The following is a 17,888-nucleotide window of genomic DNA, read 5'->3' as shown; positions in this document are numbered from 1 at the left end:
ATAGGAGTTACCCTTAAAGGACAACCTTTCTTAGGAGACAGTCAGCCTGTTCTGCTCCACCTCAGGCTAAGGGATGGAGGCAACCTAGGAAACATTCAACTCCTAGACCTCCTTCCTCTGCCACTACCACTCCTTTTCAGAGGCAATCTGACCAGGGCAGACCCCCTCCACTGTGACTCAAACCCACTACCCCCTTCCACACCCCCCCCCATCCCTTCACCTCACCCTCTCCCTACCCTCCTGGTGGAAGATCACCTCATAGGACTGGGTCCTCGCCATCATTCAGAAAGGTTATTTTATGACTTGGTGGACACTACCCCCCTTCCAGGGATACTTCAACTCCCTCCAAAACAGCTTTATCTGTTCCCCTCCATTCTCTATCAGTTACAAGCTCAGGGCACCATAGAAAGGGTACCACCACAACAGATAAACAAGAGATTTTATTCAAGGATGTTTCTGGTCCCCAGGAAAGATGGTCCTTGCAGACCAGTCCTGGATCTGTCTGTCCTCAGCCTTTTCCTCAAGGTTCACACCTTCAAAATGCTCACCTTGCATGTGCTCTTACCCCTCATTCCAAGCCAGGCCTTTATGGTATCCCTGGATCTGAATGACACCCACCTTCACATTCCAGTTCACTGCAGCTACAGGAAATTCCTACGTTTTTCTGTAGGTTCCTTGCATTTTCAGTTTTCTGCATTACCTTTTGGGCTCTCCAGAGCCCTCAGGGTGTTCACAAAGTTTCTAGCTCCAGTAATTGCCCACTGCAGGACACAGGGTATTCAAATATACCCATACCTAGATGACCTGTTAGTACTGCACCAGGACTGTCACACCCTTTACCATCACCTACACTAGGTGACCAAAACCCTGGCAGACTTAGGATTCACTGTGAACCAGGAAAAGTCCCACATGATCCCTGCATGAGACCTAGTCTTCTGAGAGTGTATGATCAGAACAGATCAAGATGGCAGCCTTCATCCCCTACCAGAAGATAAAAGACATCAACCATTACTTCAGGAATCTTCTCAATCTTCAAACACTGCCAGCCAGAGAATTCCTGAAAGTCCTGGGCCACATGGCATCCTTGATACCTATGCTTCCTCTGGAAGGCTACATATGAGAAAACTTCAATGGGTACTAAAGACTCGTTGGAACCAGCATTCTCACCCTCTGGACACTTTGCTCCCTCTCCTACCATGCCTGAAAAAAGAACTGGAATGGTGGATTGCAGCCATCAACCTCAACCAGGGTATACCTTTGCAGATGCCTCCACCCTCACAGCAAATCTTCACAGATGCCTCATATTTGGGCTGGGGAGCAGTCTTACTGCACAACCACAAACTAAACAAAGTACAGGGAGAGTGGCCTCCACTCAGACAAAGGGACCACATCAATGCCAAAGAAATGAGGGCCCTTTACCTAGCATTACAGACCTTCCAACAAGTCCTCCTACCAGGCACCTTGAAAGTAGTCACAGACAATATGACTGTCTTGTGGTATATAAACAAGCAGGGTGGACAAGGTCGTACCCTCTTTGCAGCCTAGCCATACATTTTGGACCCTAGCATCAACACTCTGTATCCACCTCCAAGCAGTGCACATTCCTTCAGCAGAGAATGCAGTGGCAGGCACGCTCAGCAGAACCTCTGCACCCTCTAAAGAATGGATGCTTCACAGAGAGGTATTCTTGGATCTTATACACAAGTTGGGTATTCCTCAGGCAGATCAGTTTGCCTCCTCCCAGAACAGGTAGATGCCTCTGTTTTGTACAAGGGATCCACAACCCCAGGCTTGGGAAGTGGACGCCTTCTCTTTCTCTTGGGTGGGGATGTATCTCTGTGCCTTCCCCTCTTCACACTAATTCAGAACGACAAACCAAAAATCTTGCAGGTGACTCCATACTGGCCAAGACAGCATTGGTTTCCCCTTCTTCACCTTTTAGCCAAGGGCAATCATCACAAGGTTACCCCACCTCTTAGACCCACTCACACAATACAGGGGATCCCTCATACACCCTCAAGTGACCGATGTCAAACTTACTCTATGGGTGATAGAGTTCTGATCCCATTCAGACACCTATACTCAAAGGACGTACTCAGTGTCCTCCAGGAAACTTAGTACCAGGAGGAATTATGTGTCAAAATGGAAAAGATTCTCCAGGTGGTGTCAAAAGAAAAACCAGGACCCTTTACTCATTCCTGTACCCATGGTCCTTTCTTACTTGTGAGACGACTTGTATTTCTGAAACAGTGTGAAATTTTCCTTTAAATTTTCTCACAAAAAATATGACATGGCTGTCAGTTATACCATGGACATAGTTGGTGACTTTAGATATACTCAATGCAAAATCTTTGTGCTCTTAGAGAATTTGATCCTACTGCTCCTCTAGTACTTGTATTTTTTGGTCATGGCATATTTATGAGTGCACTCTGAACTGGTTTCCCTCTTCCACAAGAAATGGAAAAGTAGGAGAACTGTTATGCCATGTCCAGTGGTGTGTCTTTTTCTTAATTTTCCCCCCAATCAGCTGCTGACCATTATCAGGTGTTATGCTGTCCAAGGTGAGTCATTGTCCAGGTAGCCATGAGGTGCTTTCTGCTGTCATCCTCAGTATCTTGTAGTTTCTAACAGTTACTTTAACCTGCAATGTAGCTGTTTTACAATACATGAGGTTATAGTACTTCTTGCTTCTGGTGGAAAAAAATAACACTTTGGAGTACTCAGAATGTTTCCTGCGTAATAAAATGCCTTATGCCACTGGTCTATATAATCTCCACAAACTGTATTCCATGATCTCTTCAGCATAAGTTATGACCTAGAGAACATTTGAGATGTTAAGCTGAGAAGAGCAAGTCTTGGAGCAGCAAACAATAAGGGCTAGCTAGATACTGATGTGTAACAGACAGCTTGGGATCATTCAAGTATATCTTTTCAAAAAATCTTAAATGGCTACATAGCAAAACCCGTTTCTAAAAAGATTGTCCTCAATAACAAGGACTGTGTGACAGCATATGTGAAATTTAATATGGCAGTTAAGCACACAGGATGAAGGCAAGCATTTTGTATTCTGGGGGTTGATTTCTTAACCCTTGGAAATATTTCTGGTAGGGGTGTATTTAATTGTTCATGTCTTCACATTCAACCTGAGGTGTTATAGTAATTTGTGACTGTTTGTGCTTTTTACAATTAAAGGATTTTTCATCCTTCACAGATAAACTAAAACACTTAGAAGATTAATAAATACAGCATGTGTCTCATTGGTATTTGTAAAAGTAAATAGCAAAGTGGGATGCTGCTTCTTAATGAAATATCTTGATTTTGACTTTTTTGTCAGATGACCATATCTTCTGAGCATGGCTTGTACTCACTGGAGGACCCAGCAATATCAGCTTTTAAAGATGAATGGAAATTTAAAGTAGCCCAGAGACTGTTCTCTTTAAGCAAAGTTAACCTTGAAGTTTTTGAATCCACTGTAAAGGCAACCACCATGGAAAAACCAGGATTCCTACCTGTTATTCTCTGTGTTGTTCTATATGGATTTGCTGTACTACGTGAAGATGCATGATTTCTGTGGACCAAAGTTTTAATTATAGATCTTGCTCAGTTTGGTAAATTTCCTTTGACTGCTACTCAGAGTTGTAACTTAACAGCAAATTAAAGTCGATTTTTAAAAATTTAATAATTTATTAAGCCATTCCGTACAAAAAGGGGTATATATTAAATGTTTCCACCCTTATTGCCATTTGATATGTGTGTATTATGAATGGGATTGATAAAGAGTCACCTTAAAGCAGAACTTGACAAACATCATTTACACAAACTTGCAGTGTGTAATGCTAATGATGATGGGACAGTGCAACTCATAAATGTCCCACTTTCAATGCCATGTTTTTAGTACAAATCATCCAAAAGGACTTCCAGAGAGTTATACTTGAAAGCAGAGTGTAGTTTGCATTCTGCTATGCTGTTTACTTGCTGATGATTCTTATACTGAGGGTCTGTTTAGCACTAGGGCTGGACTCATACCATAATATTATAGCAAATAGCCAGAAGCATTTCCCTTGCAGACCTGTGGTCCCCCTCATTCTGTCCCTTAAGTGATATATGCATTTATAATTACAGATGGGGGAGACTACTCCTTTTGCTGTTCCCTCAATACCTGACCGCATATCCCTGTCAAGCATATGGCTTCATGGCATCCTGGTAGCATACCATCTGCAAGCTAATGAGATGCATCAATGCAGACTATTTAAAACTTGTTTTGTTATGATGTGTGTGTAGCAACCCAGAGTGAGTCAGAGTAGAACCAGTTGTGAAATCAGAGCTTATCCAGGTGCTGGGCATTGGTGATGGGTTTTCTTGGACAACGAACACTATTGTAGATATTACGGGGGGGGGGGCCTGGCTGCTTGGTACTGGTGATCAGTTTCCCTGGACAATAACCCTTACTGTAAATATTACGAGAGGTTTGAGTGCCCCTAGTTGCTACGCATTGGTCATGGGTTTCCCTGGAAAATGAGCTTTACTGTAGATATTACTGGAGATGGGAGTACTCCTGGCTGCTGGGCTTTGGTGATGGGTTTCTGTGGACAACGAACCTTACTGTAGATCTTACAGGAGTGGGAATGCCCCTGGTTTCTTGAAATTGATAATGGGTTTTCCTGGACATTGGGCAGAGCACATAGATTCGACAGGAGGTGGGTGTGTCCCTGGATAGTAAGCGCTGATGAAAACATTTTGGGAAGCATGGGATAATCCTGGACAAAACGCAGTACATTAAATATTGTGGGAGGTGTAAGTAGCAGAGGTGGCTCGTGCTGCAGGACTGCAGCCCCCCCACCTGTAAAAAGAAAAAAAGAAAAAGAAATTGCGAGTTCCCCCACTGTAGAAAGTTAATAGAATTAAAAAAAAAAATTCACGAATCCCGGAACTCCACGCATGTGTGCTTAGTTCAGACTGCTGTTAGACAGTCCAGAACAAAACACATGCGTGCTTAATTCCTGAACTACAGACTGCTGTGTTAGGCAGTCTGGATAGGGAAGGAAGGGAACTCTGCCCTGCCAGCCCAGAAGTCTGTGCAGTGATGACTGCACAGACTGGAAGAACACCAGCCTGCATCACCCGCAGGCTGGAGGCTCCAGCCTACTCACGTCTCGCGGGGAAACCAGAACAGCCTGCGCAGGGCTGCTATCAGACAGGTGATTAGGCTGCTGCAGAGGACGGATTCAGGCTGCTACGGAGGATGAGGAGTTAGCTGCCATGGAGGAACAGATGAGGTGTAGGTGTGTGTGTGTGTGTGTGTGTGTGTGTGTGATGCCCCAGTTGCTACATACTGGTGGCTACAGATAATAACATGGTAGTGGGTAGAGAATACTCAAGCTTGAACCCTGTACCTTGGGTGCAGGTAGTAAGGGCCTGAATTCCCTACCCACCAGTTGGTAGCATTGTTGCCTGACAGCTACAGGTTCTCTGGTTTGATTCTTGGCTGGGGTGCTTTCTGTGTGGAGTCTGCATGTCTTCCCATCTTACAAAGACATGTGTCTGGAGTGTTTATCCCTGCTCTGCTGAAAATTGGCTTTTGTTCCAAGTCATACTTTCCTGGTTAACAAATGTTAAATAAAACTAACAGGCATTTGAATTTCAGACTTCATATTCTTCAGAAAGTACATGACCTTTTATTCTAGCAATTTTCTAAGTTTAAAACATGGATATTTGAAATTTGTCCTTATTTTTTGGACAGTATTCTCCCATTATTGGCTTCGTCCAGGTTTTTTGTGCTAAGGTTGAGAGCCTATGGTGAGAACTGAATTCACTGAATATGTTTGGGGGCTGTATTCCCCCATTACTGGCTTTGTCCATGTGTTTTTTGCTAAGAGGTTGAGACATATGGTAAGAACTGAATTCATTGAATATGTTTGGGGGCTGTATTCCCCCATTATTGGCTTTGTTCAGGTATTTTGTGCTAAGACGTTGACAGCTGTGGTGAGAACTGAATTCACTAAATGGTAGTCATTTAAGTTCCAGTCTTCCTCTCTTTCACAAAACAACTGATTTGGCATAGTGGTATGTTGCTTTGACTGTTCTGCACAGGGTTCCCCTGGGTTCAAGACGTGGCAGTGAAATGTATGGTGGTAACACAGCATTTTATTGTAGCAACTTTCCAACATTATACAAGCAATATTTAAAATGTGTCCCTGGTTTTTGGGCTTTTGCCCTCCCCTCCCCCAATAAATTTTGGCTTTTTCCAGATTTCATGTGCTGCAAAGTTCAGAGATACAGCAGAGTGTCAAGTAGATTTTACAAGGAGCTGAGAGCTGCAGGGGGACAAAAGTTTAGTACTGCTTATGGTGCGTTTACTTGCATTGTTAATAGCACAACAGGAAGTGTAATTGCTTTTGATGCAGAAGGCTGTGGGTTCTACCCCACAGTAGGTAGATGCATTGCTGATACTGTACTGTGTTGTAAATGGAGTGGATGCTGCAGTCCTTTTTGACGAAGATACCTAGTAACTATGAACCTATCAGTTTGCCATCCATTCCCTACTGCGATATTACTAACTTATCATTTTTTTAATGCAGCATGGGCAATTTATTCCTCAAGGGCAACAACCACTTTATTTGTAAATGAAACAATGACATATAAAGTTGTTTGCTAGCAGCAACCTCTTCATTAGTTACAGATTTCTTTAGTGTGGAATTATTTAGATGACTTTTACTTCTTCAGAGATTGTACATATTTACTAATACTGGTGGACTGTAGAAGTTTGAGTAGACTTTTATGATGGAAATGTAAGTTTGAGTAGACTTTTATGATGGAAATATTCTGAATTGGACAGTTTTGTCATTATTGGTGCATGCATTTTGTTTTATTGTTTATGGGAAAAATGTTCAAAACAATAAATTTAATATGCCCTCTTACAGTAATTGTACAAGGAATATAATTTAATACAATCAGGAAGGTGTATCAAAGATCATGTGTATGTTTCGTATTAAAGGGGCGTATGATTTGAAAACAGCCCAAAGTTAATCTTTATCTGCCACTGGCAAAATGTATTTTCTTTGAATGTGGGTTTCAATGCTGTTTCAATGAATGTGAGTTTCAAGAGCAGAGAACTTTTAATGCTAAGTCTATTTTCATTGTTAGACTGTATTGCTTTGTTTAGCAGATATGTATTAGGGTCTGTGCTGTAAAATGCAAAATAAAACTTTCAAATGAAATCCAAATCATCACGGAAGTAAAGCAGTATGCACATTACAGTGTTTATGGTAAATGGGGCGAAATAACCAAGGAATGGGACATTGGAATGGCTGCAGGGGCGAGGCTCCATTCAACCATGAATTTGTGAAGGGGGAAGGGCAGCAAACTCAGACAACCCTGGCTAAACTATACCTCTCAACTGTCCAGATTTTTGCAGAATGAATAGATTTTTGCTTCTTATTTTTGGTTTGTTCCTCATAAAATGTGTGGTTTTCTGGCAAATCATTTAGGAATTAAGTCACTAAATAATGGCAGACATTGAGTTTCAAACGTTATAACCTTCAGAAAAATACATGCTAGAGCAAGACCTGTTATTCTATCAACTGTCTTATGTTTATACAAGAGCAATTTTTAGTACTGTTTGTATGTTCCCCCAATATATTTATTTGACCTTGTCCAGATTTCCTGCATTAAGAGGTTGAGAGGTACGTGCAAATAAATCACTTATAGAATTAGATATATCCAAACCTCTCAACTGTCCTCAGTTTTGGCTCAAAATGTAGCTCTTCCCCTAATAACCCCTCTGCAAAATGGAAATTTTGGAAGAAAACGTGGAGGGTTTACTATTATAAATAACTAATGATCAGAGTTATAGATTACTTTTATTTCAGAAATGCATGTAGATGCTCTTATTTTGTCAGCTGCTCAAGTTAACAGTACTAATATTAAAAAGGTGTCCCTTCGTTGACAGGTTCCTAGCTGTATTGTGTGGGGTAACTTTATATTTTTGTATCACATTTTTGGTCTGTTTTTCATAAAATTGTGGTTTTCTGCCAAATTAGTGGCAAATCATTAAAGATTGAAGTTAGAAAATAATGGCAGACATTTGAGTTTCAGATTTCATACCCTTCAGAAAATTCATACTAATGCAAGACTTACTACTATTATATTTATCTTTCTAAGTTTATAAGAGCAATATTTAAAAATTGTCCTTATTTTTGGACCTGTGTCCCACTATATGGCTTTGTCCAGATTTCTTGCTCTGAGGTTGAGAGGAATGAGTGTCAGAGCCATCACCATCAGCCAGAGACATTTCAAATTGTGACATACTTGTTGCACCCCACTCCCCCATGTAGTGACTCTGGATGTGTCCAAGCAAGGCAAGGAGCAGTTATGCAGTGAAGTGTGCAGAGTATTCCCCCATCCAAGGTAGACACAAAAGTACAACAGTAGCTTTTCATCTGTCCTTGATTTTGCAGAATGTTCTGGTTTTCTGCCACATTTTATACTGTTGATTTATGCTTCTTATTATTCAGAAAATGCATGCTGTCGCAGTGCCCTGTTGCTTTGTGTTTAAGTAGCAATGCTTTAATGACCATTGGATAAGCTTGTCTGAGATTGTAAGATGCAAGTAACCTTTAATAAGCACACTGTTAAATAATTACCAACACTGAAAGCCTTTTTGTTGTTGCCATGCAGAGAATATTTACATAGATAATGTAGAAGCCTTAGGTATTGAAATGCATATGGCAGTATTTGTAGTAAAGGACAGTATTTTCAGAAGTTCATTACATTTGTTGGAGATTTACAGTCATCTTTGCAGGCTTAACCCTTACACTAAACAAAATGCCAATCTATCATGTGTGGTCCATAACCTGTGCAGTAATCCTTTAAGCAATTTATCTTGAGCTTGTTTCTTGTTTGCTGTTCATTGTTTACTTTGATCATGTTTTCCCCATGAAACAAGTAAATAGTTGTTGTCAGGCAGCAGGTCTTTTTTGGATAAGAAACATTTTTACAAGTGGGGATATCACAGAGATTTCTACTTTCAGCATGTTGCTTGGTACTTTTATAAAGCTGAATATAAGTTATAATTAGAACTGCAGTGCAAGGAGAAGCTTGTTTTTTATACTTGATTTTGACTAGTATTCCAGTTATGTATTTAAAAAGTAATTTTTTTTCATGCCTCACAACCTTCTTGTTTCCAATTAAGTAAGCTGTCATGTAGCCAATACATTGAAGTATTTTTTTTCTTCTACACTTAATTTTGTCTTGATTGGACACTTGTAATGACAGTTTGGCACCCAGGGCAGCGTATTTAATTAAAGTTCCAGTTGTTGTGTTTTTTTAGCATAGCTCCACCTATTTCTAGTTGGCCACACCCCTTCCCATTGGCCCCACTCATTCAGCTGTCTCTTGCAGCCCCCGTTTAATTTGAAGTCACCAGCCGCCACAGGTAAGTAGGCAACTAATACTGCTGTGTATGATGAAGGGACCCTACACCTGAACTTTAATGGACATTATTTGGTAAGGGTATGTACTGCTTTTACACCACTAAACACAAACAGCCTTGCTGTGTATTCAGATCTGCAGGGCCAGTGCTGTAGGAGTAATGACATTAGTAATTTATTCTCCTAATAGGCAGACAGTACTATATGTTAAGGACAACAGTGAACCTACACTGCACAGCATAGCATTTGCTATGCAATGAAGAAATGTTTTATGAATACCCTTCCTTTGTCCATAACATAACTCAACATTCTGGAGTATATGAGTTAGTGATCTTGTAATCCTTTTTAGGATTGGGACTACACACTCAGATTGCACCGTACAATTAGAAAAGTCTACACCAGTATGAGGTTTATAAGGGACAGTCTTGGAGCAACAAAAACAAATTTCAATTATATATGTGGATACTGGTTGTAGATGTTCATTGTAAAAGGAGTTATGTTCTGCAAAGGAGGTGAGATGAGAAGAAAAGATGACTTAGAAAACTAGCCTTTTGCATGTGAATTGGCCTGAGAGCCAGGTTGGGTGTGTAAGAATGAAGTAGAGTTTAAATAGTCAGACGTCCAGTGATTTTTGGTTGGAATGCAAACAGAGAGGATTTTTCTCTGCATGATTATCCTTCAGTAAAGACCACAGCAGCAATATAAAGATTAAAAGCAGCAATATGGGACCCCAGTTATCTGAAGATGGAAACCATCACAGATCTGGGCCTTAGAGGTTCAGATAACTTCTGCATTGCATTATTACCTTCTAATGTTATGTTTTTATATATTGCCTTAGATAGGCATGCCTAAGTACACTGAGAATTGCTGATTTACTTGGAAAAGCCCTTCAGAATTGCAACACAATGACAAAACTAGTTGTTTCTATGAAGTGCAACCAGTGGGCTGAATTCAAGAACCAAAAATTTCAGCAGTCCTGGAGAAGGTTTGTTATATAATCCAGAACCCAAAGTAAAACATACCACAGTGACCATTGGCTTGTTTTATTTTATACTAGTTTAGCTCTTTTGTCTTATAAAATAACAGACTTCTTCAGAACTGTTAAAATCTTAAACGCATCCCATTTATTAATTATCAGTATCACTTATCCCATTATTTAGTTAGAGTCAATTAACCAACCAAAACTCATGCTGTTTAAAACGTTCACTAAAATATAGTTAAAATTCAACCATTCCATATATTAAATATTGAATGAATTCATTGACTTATACATATGCATTTAAACATTTATATGCTTAAATTAACTTAACTAATAATCACAGCCTAACAGTTTGCATCCTAAGAATAGTTTATGTATATTTGAACATTTAAACCAGGCTGCATGGATGCATTTAAACAGAGCTGCTACAAAATGTTCATGGAATTCCAATTTATTCTGCCAAGAACAACCCCATTGGTGATGGTATTATTTGTTACAATACTACAAATTTAAAATTCTTGAACTCATTGCATAACTTGCTGCTTACTAAGAACGTGATTATCATTATAATTTTCATCATTGGGTGGCCATGGTGGTGCAGCGGTTAGTGTTGGCACCATACAGCAAGAGCTTCTCTAGTTTGATTCTTGGCTGGGGTGCCTTCTGTGTGGAGTCTGCATGTCATCCCTGCTGTCGTGTGGATTTCCTCTGGGTGCTCTGGTTTCTTCCCACATTCTAAAGACATGCAGTAGGTGGATTGGGCACTCTAAATTGGCCATAGCTGTGAGTGGTACAGATAAACTACCATGGCAGGGCTAGCCACCTGGCGGTGTAAACCTTGGCTCAAGATTATTGTCATTGTTGAAATGACACCCCAACCCCATGTGCAAAAGGGGTTGAGAATGGATTATTTTCATTATATAAAATATTGTAATAATGTTCATATATGCATTTTCTCAAATGCCTCTGTTTTTCCAACATAAAAAGGCTGGACAAGAAGAACATTGTGTCAAGTACCTTTGAACCACAATCAAAATGCCCACTGAATTTAAATTATTTGTTGTAACCATGAATAACAATATTTTGTTCTCCTTTAACGTATTTACATTGTCTTCAGTTTCCACTTTTGTATATCCTTAATCTTCATCCAGTCACACTGTCAATTTTATGTTTGAAAACCACTTTAATATTATCAGTTCTCTTAAATACAAAATTAGGAGCTCTCATAATTTAGAACTTAATGTATCTCAGGGTTCAAATTTGATATTCTTAAGGTCTTTGGCAGCTGGTGTATATAAGCCAATACCATTGATCTTAAGAAATTGTAAAACCGTGTGGCATCCCTTCCTTACACTGTACTAGTCGTAAGTAGTGGAACACAAATCTAAGCATTTGGTTTGGTATTAGAACCCACACCATTCTGATCCTCCCAACATCAAAGATAAGTGTGCTGCCTTACTGATCTGGTTGCATAGGGATTTGTCATGTTAGGCTGTTGTTGCAGACACCTTTTTGTAAAGCACCTTGTACAGTATAGCACACCCAGATTTTTTTATTTCTGGTTTACTCAATGATTTGGTCAGTATGGTGTACCTGTGGCTTTTTTTTTTTTTTTGCTTTGCTGTAGGTTATGTCAAAGTACATAACATTAAAATCCAAGTTTATTGCACATTTACTAGAGTATTAATGACCAAAAAACATACTAATGAGGGTTGATGCTGTCTGCATTTTACAGCAGCAAATATTGCCTAACAATAATTTCTTATACAACATATGATTCAGTCTCATATTAATACATCATGTAATTCTTCAGACTCTCATAATCTTTGTGTTGATTCTGTAATGCGTCAATACCCTGGGTCCTTGTGAAGAACAAATTGCAGCAATATGATGAGATTTTTTTCAGCTCACAGTAACAATGAAACTTCTGTTTCATCACTACAGTATTCTCTCTCTTGAAACAGAGTTGTATTAGAAATTTAGGTTTTCTCCTACAGTGTACAGCAATGAACATTTTCAGCCATTTGGGATTTACTGTTCACAATCAGGAATAAATCTTGCCCTCATGATCAGACTACACCCACCATGGGTAAATCCTGTGATACCCACACCCGCTAATGTGTTATTGCAAAAATAAAAGTTGTTGTGTCTTTCGGCTTTTCCCGGTTAGGGGTCACCACAGCGGAACACCGGTCCGCTAATGATTGGCAGTAGATTTTTACGTGCCGAGTTGCCAGCCCTGATGCACAACCTTCAACAAAGGTACGCCCATTCATGCATGTCTCCACACAGAAGAAGCTTTAGCTGAGAATCGAACAGGACAACGTCTTACTGTGAGGCGACAACGGTACCACAGCACCACCACCGCAGCTATTGCTAAAAATAAAATTACAGTTGTGTAAGTTGAACTTAGCATAACATTAGATGTTTGAATGATCACTACTGCAGTATCCTTAGCTATGGGCTGTATTCTGCCAAGGATATAACAACCAGTCAGTTTCCAATGCTTCAGGGCAGCTTCCACACACCTAAACTGTCCGGCAGCTTGAGCTGAGCTAATTGAAAAACAAGTTTGGGTGCTAAGCCCTTCAGAGCTTTCCTGCCATCAGAGAGAGGGTGGCTGAGTCATGAAAGGACAGTGCTAGGAACAACACCCTGGCATAAAAACACACACCAAAAAACAGGGGGGGGGTGGCTACTGCAGTAGTGATCATTCAAACATTGACTCTTATGGTAAGTTCAGCTTGCACATCTGTACTGTGTTCATTATATTGATCACTGCTGCAGTAGTTTTAGCTATATGGGTAGATTACCTTAGCTAACTACCCCTAGAAAATGGTCTTAGAAAAGCTTAATCTAGATCTAGATAAAGAATCAAGCTTATAGTGCTTTGTAAAAGTATGTACAAAGGACCAAGCAGCAGCTTCTAGAATACTTCTAGAATACAACCCTTTCCAAAAACCCAAAGATGAAGCCAAGGCCCTGCAGAGTGACCCTACCTAGAATAGTTTTGTTATGGTGAGTATAACAAAAGATAATCGCCTTGGACAACCATTTGGAAATAGTCTGATGTTCTTCGGGTTTCACTGTTGCAGTCATCACACTTGGTTTATCCTGCCAGGGGTAGTCATCAGTCGGTCTGAATACCAGAGGCTTAGTATTTCTGAGACGGTTGCTGTCGCTCTAGGACTGACGTCAGGTCGTCAGTGGTATAAAATCAGGCTGCCGATGCCATTACATCAGTCTTTCTTTCCGAGGAGCCCAAAGCAGAAGCAGTTCGCACTAGTGCTGGTTTGCCGCTACCTGAGTTTTCGTTTCTGAATTGAAGTTGAAGTCTTCTAAAGCTAAGTACCCCTTTGGGGATCCTTTTTTCATGCTCTACCCAATGTCAGAAAAAGTTAACAATTGTCTTGCCTGTGGAAAGCAAATACCACTCAGAGACTTCCATTACTGCATCACCTGTTTAGGCCCAGACCATGGCGTCCCTCACTGTCACTTTTGTGTTTTGTTCAATGCCAGAACTATACATCGTCAAGCCCTTATTGTAGCTAAATATTTTTGCTCTCAGTCCTCATATTCCGATATGTCTTTGGTAAGCCATCCAACTACCGATCTTCCAATAAATGTAAGGATAAAGACCGAGACAGACCGCACAGGTTCAAAACTGCCGATGATGCTTCCGTTAAGCTAGTCATCAGTTCTCCTGTCCTCAGTGAGGTGCTTTCGCAGCCCCTGATGCCCGCTTCTGTGGATTCGCAGGCCGCTACCGAGACATGTTCAAATTTTATTTCCACACTCTGACAACCCCAAAAGGGTTCACAGATCTTCCTCAAAACCAGTGGGCAGAGGCCAAAAGGCAAGTCCTTTCCCTGCTCTCCATGAGGGCAATACAGCATGTTCCTGCAAACCAGATAGGCCAAGGTTTCTATTCCAAACTCTTCCTGGTACCCAGAAAAGAGGGCACCTGGCACCCAATCCTCGATCTATCCATTCTAAACACCTTTCTGGTAATACTAAAATTCAAAATGTTCACCCTCCAGCAATTTCTTCCTATGCTTTCCAAGGATGCTTGGTTAGCCACCCTAGACCTAAAAGAGGGCTACCTACACATCCCAATCAGGGAATCTTGCAGGAAATATCTAAGTTTCAGGGCAGGATCTATGCAATTTCAGTTCTCTGCATTGTATTCCTGGGAGCAAGCCTGGACACAGCATCCCAGATGGCATTCCTTACTCCAGAAAAACAAGCCTACCTGACAGGCTACTTCTCTCAACTACCCACCAGAACCCAGTTATCAGCAAGGAAAACCCTGCAAGCTCTAGGGTTCATGGCCTCCTACATTGTACTCATTCCATATGCCAGACTGCATATGAGGAAACTACAATGGTACCTAAAAAGCCTTTGGTGTCAACACTCTCAAGACCTGGAAACTATCATACCTATGATACCCTGTCCAAACAAATGGATAGCACAGTCTCCAGGTGGATAGCACACTGCATCCATTTCTGCTACAAAATAGCATGGGAAACTGCCCCGAAAGGGGACCAGGACACATTCCACCAGGGCAATCTCCACCTCTGCAGCTTTTCTCAGAGGGGTCCCCACCAGAGACATCCTGGAGGCTGCAACATCGACTTCTGTTCATGCCTTCACCAAGCATTACCACCTGCCTATCTTCTCGAAATCCAGGGCAGACTTTGCCACCTCAGTCTTGCAGGGCATCCTAGCAAGCCCCCAGTCTTCTTGACTGCCTCCACCCTTTCCTTCAGCTTTGGGAATCAACCCAAGTGTGATGACTGCAACAGTGAAACCCGAAGAACATAGTACAGTTGTGTACACTTACCATAAATGTAGCTGTTCGATTGTATTCACTGTTGCAGTCCTGGTTTCCCACCCTCCATCCCCCTTGTCTCTCTCTCTCTCTCCCTCTCTCCTTACCGGGAATTTTTGGTATTTACTTTCTACTGGTGGTGTTCTTCCACCATAATCTAGCTCCCTATTTGGGGGCTCTTGACAGTAGGGGCAAGAAAAACTGATGTAATGGTGTCAGCTTCCTGATTTTGTACCACTGACGACCTGACGTCAGTCCTGGAGCGACAGCAACTGACGCAGAAATACTAAGCCTCTGGTATTGGGGCCGACTGAGGGCTACCCCTGGCAAGATAACCCAAGTGTGATGACTGCAACAGTGAATACACTAGAACATCTACATTTACGGTAAGTGTACACAACTGTACATTTTGACACAGGTTGCCCCTTCTTACATTCACAAGTAATGAACAATTGATGTGAAGATCTGAAAGATTTAGATCTGTCAGAGTAGTACCTGAGTTGTCTGTGGACATCCAAGGTATGGAGTATCATTTCCTCCTCATTTTTAGGTTTAGGAAAGAAAACAGGGAGATGGATAGTTTGGCTTAAAGAAAAACTCAGATACCAATTTAGGCATAAAAGGAGGCATAATTCACAAAGAAACCATGACACTATAGAAAATGAGATAGGTTTAACTCACCATAAGAGCTTGCAAATCCGTTACTGTTCTTGCAGAGGTCAGATCAATCAGTAAAACTGTTTTCCGTGTTAGGAACCTCAACTCAGACAAATTAGCTGGTTCAGATGAAGGAAGTCTTAGCTTCTGTAATGCAAAATTAAGATCCCAAGGAGAGGCCACTGGTTTTGTTGGTAGCATCTTATGCAAAACCCTTGGCTTCCATAGAAAGAGGAAAGTCAATGGGCAGGCATGCTCAAATAGCCAATAAATGAACCTTAATTGAGAAATAAGAAAGGCCATAGGATAGTAACTCAAACAAATATTGTAAAACCACAAAATGAACGGCAAAATGAATGTGTGAAAACCAAAGGAGGTGGTATTTCAGTTTATATTAGAGATAAATTAATCTCTCATTTAGTTAGACTGGACAACTCCATGGAGTTACTCCAGGTCCAGGTTCCAGTGGGTAAGTCCTCATTCAAGTCATAGCCAGTTATAAATCCCTGTCCATCAGTGACAACTCCCACGAAGTCTACTTGACCAAACTAGAGACAATCCAAATTTTACTGAACACACTGGTTATGAGGGATTTCAATTATCCCACCATCAACTGGAAAACCTACACTAGCCCTAACTCACTAGTTCAAAAGTTCCTTCACTTTGTTAATTCAAATGCCCTGGAACAAATTGTCCATACTCCAACAAGGGGAACAGACATTCTGGATCTGGTCCTCACCAACATATCAAACAGATGCACTGCCGCAACTGTTGGACCCTCATTAGTTAAAACTGACTACAGATCAGTCACCTTCAAGTTGGCACTAACACCAGAACTCACAAAGGGTGAAATCAGACTAAAAAACTTCACCAAGGCAAACTATATCCTCCTAGGTGAAAGTATAAATGCATTCCAAGCCCCACCCCAAGCTGGAAGTGGTAACTATGCCGAAGCTTACACTAAAGCCCTGTACAATCACTTGCATAAGTGTATAAACTGAGCCGTACCAGATGGAAACAAAGCCAGAGGCCCCAAGTAAAAACAAGCTGCCATGGTGGAATCCAGCATCAGCAAACTTTACAATAAAGGCAAAAAGTTGTGGTCCAGGAAAACAAAGGCAAGGACCCAACAATAGAAAAGCACCCACCTCAGCCTCAACAGGCAAATAAGACAACTTATCAAGTCCTCCAAGGGCTCCTTTGAGAGAAACTTAGCAAGTACAGCCAATGGAACCCTAAGGCCTTTTATAGCTACATACGTAATCTAAAGGGTAGGTCCCAAGCATGTGCAGAACTAGTGGCCAATGGTATCACACACACAGACCCTACAGAGATAGCAAACCTGCTAAAGGATAGTTTTGGTGAAAATTTCACTCCCTTATCCCCTCCTAACTTACAACAAACCTTCCCCCAGCCCCCGCCCCAGCCTACCTATCTGAATACCAGGTCCTCAAAGCCTTGTGTAAGGCAAAAAAACACAGCCACTGTGGGACTAGATGACATCCCAGGCTGTCTTCTAAACAAACTAAAACATGAGCTAGCATCACCACTAAGTACCCTTTTCAGTCATAGCCTAACCACAGGCTTTCTTCCTGCGGAATGGAGAACGGCAACAGTTATTCCCATCCACAAAGCACAGACCCAGGGAATTACAGACCCACAAACCTGACCAGCCTCATCTGTAAGGCCATGGAACATATCATTATGGACCTCATAAGTAAAGACATAGATGACCTCTAAAACCTGGATCCTTCCGAATTTGGCTTCATGAGGGGCAGATCCTGCCTGTCAAACCTGGTGGATTTCTTTGAAAACGTGACCAAAACCATTGACGAGGGCAGATCTGTGCACACAGCATGCCTTGACCTGGCAAAGGCTTTTGACACAATCCCACATTCAGGCATTACCGATTAACTTAGCAAACTGAATGTAAACCCCTTTGTTGTAAAATGGGTTGCCAACTGGATCACAGTTGGGACACATACTATCAAAG

General features: G+C 41.2%; 1 protein-coding gene across 2 annotated transcripts in view; it reads left to right on the top strand.

The window, feature by feature from the left end:
- GSDME (gasdermin E) overlaps positions 1–3,992 on the top strand; it is a 1,102,496-nt gene extending 1,098,504 nt beyond the window's left edge. For both annotated transcript variants that reach the window (XM_044067553.1, XM_044067554.1), the window contains one exon: positions 3,335–3,992. In XM_044067553.1, coding sequence (XP_043923488.1) covers positions 3,335–3,565 — 231 coding nt within the window. In that variant the 3' untranslated portion in view covers positions 3,566–3,992. The remainder of the gene's footprint in view (positions 1–3,334) is intronic.
- Positions 3,993–17,888: the final 13,896 nt, after the last annotated feature.

Source organism: Protopterus annectens, chromosome 3.part1 (genome assembly GCF_019279795.1).
Source record: "Protopterus annectens isolate FY-2018-M chromosome 3.part1, PAN1.0, whole genome shotgun sequence".
In the NCBI taxonomy this organism is placed as follows: domain Eukaryota; kingdom Metazoa; phylum Chordata; order Ceratodontiformes; family Protopteridae; genus Protopterus; species Protopterus annectens.
The sequence above is the reverse complement of the archived record's forward strand: the minus strand, read 5'-3'. Positions and strand labels throughout refer to the sequence as shown.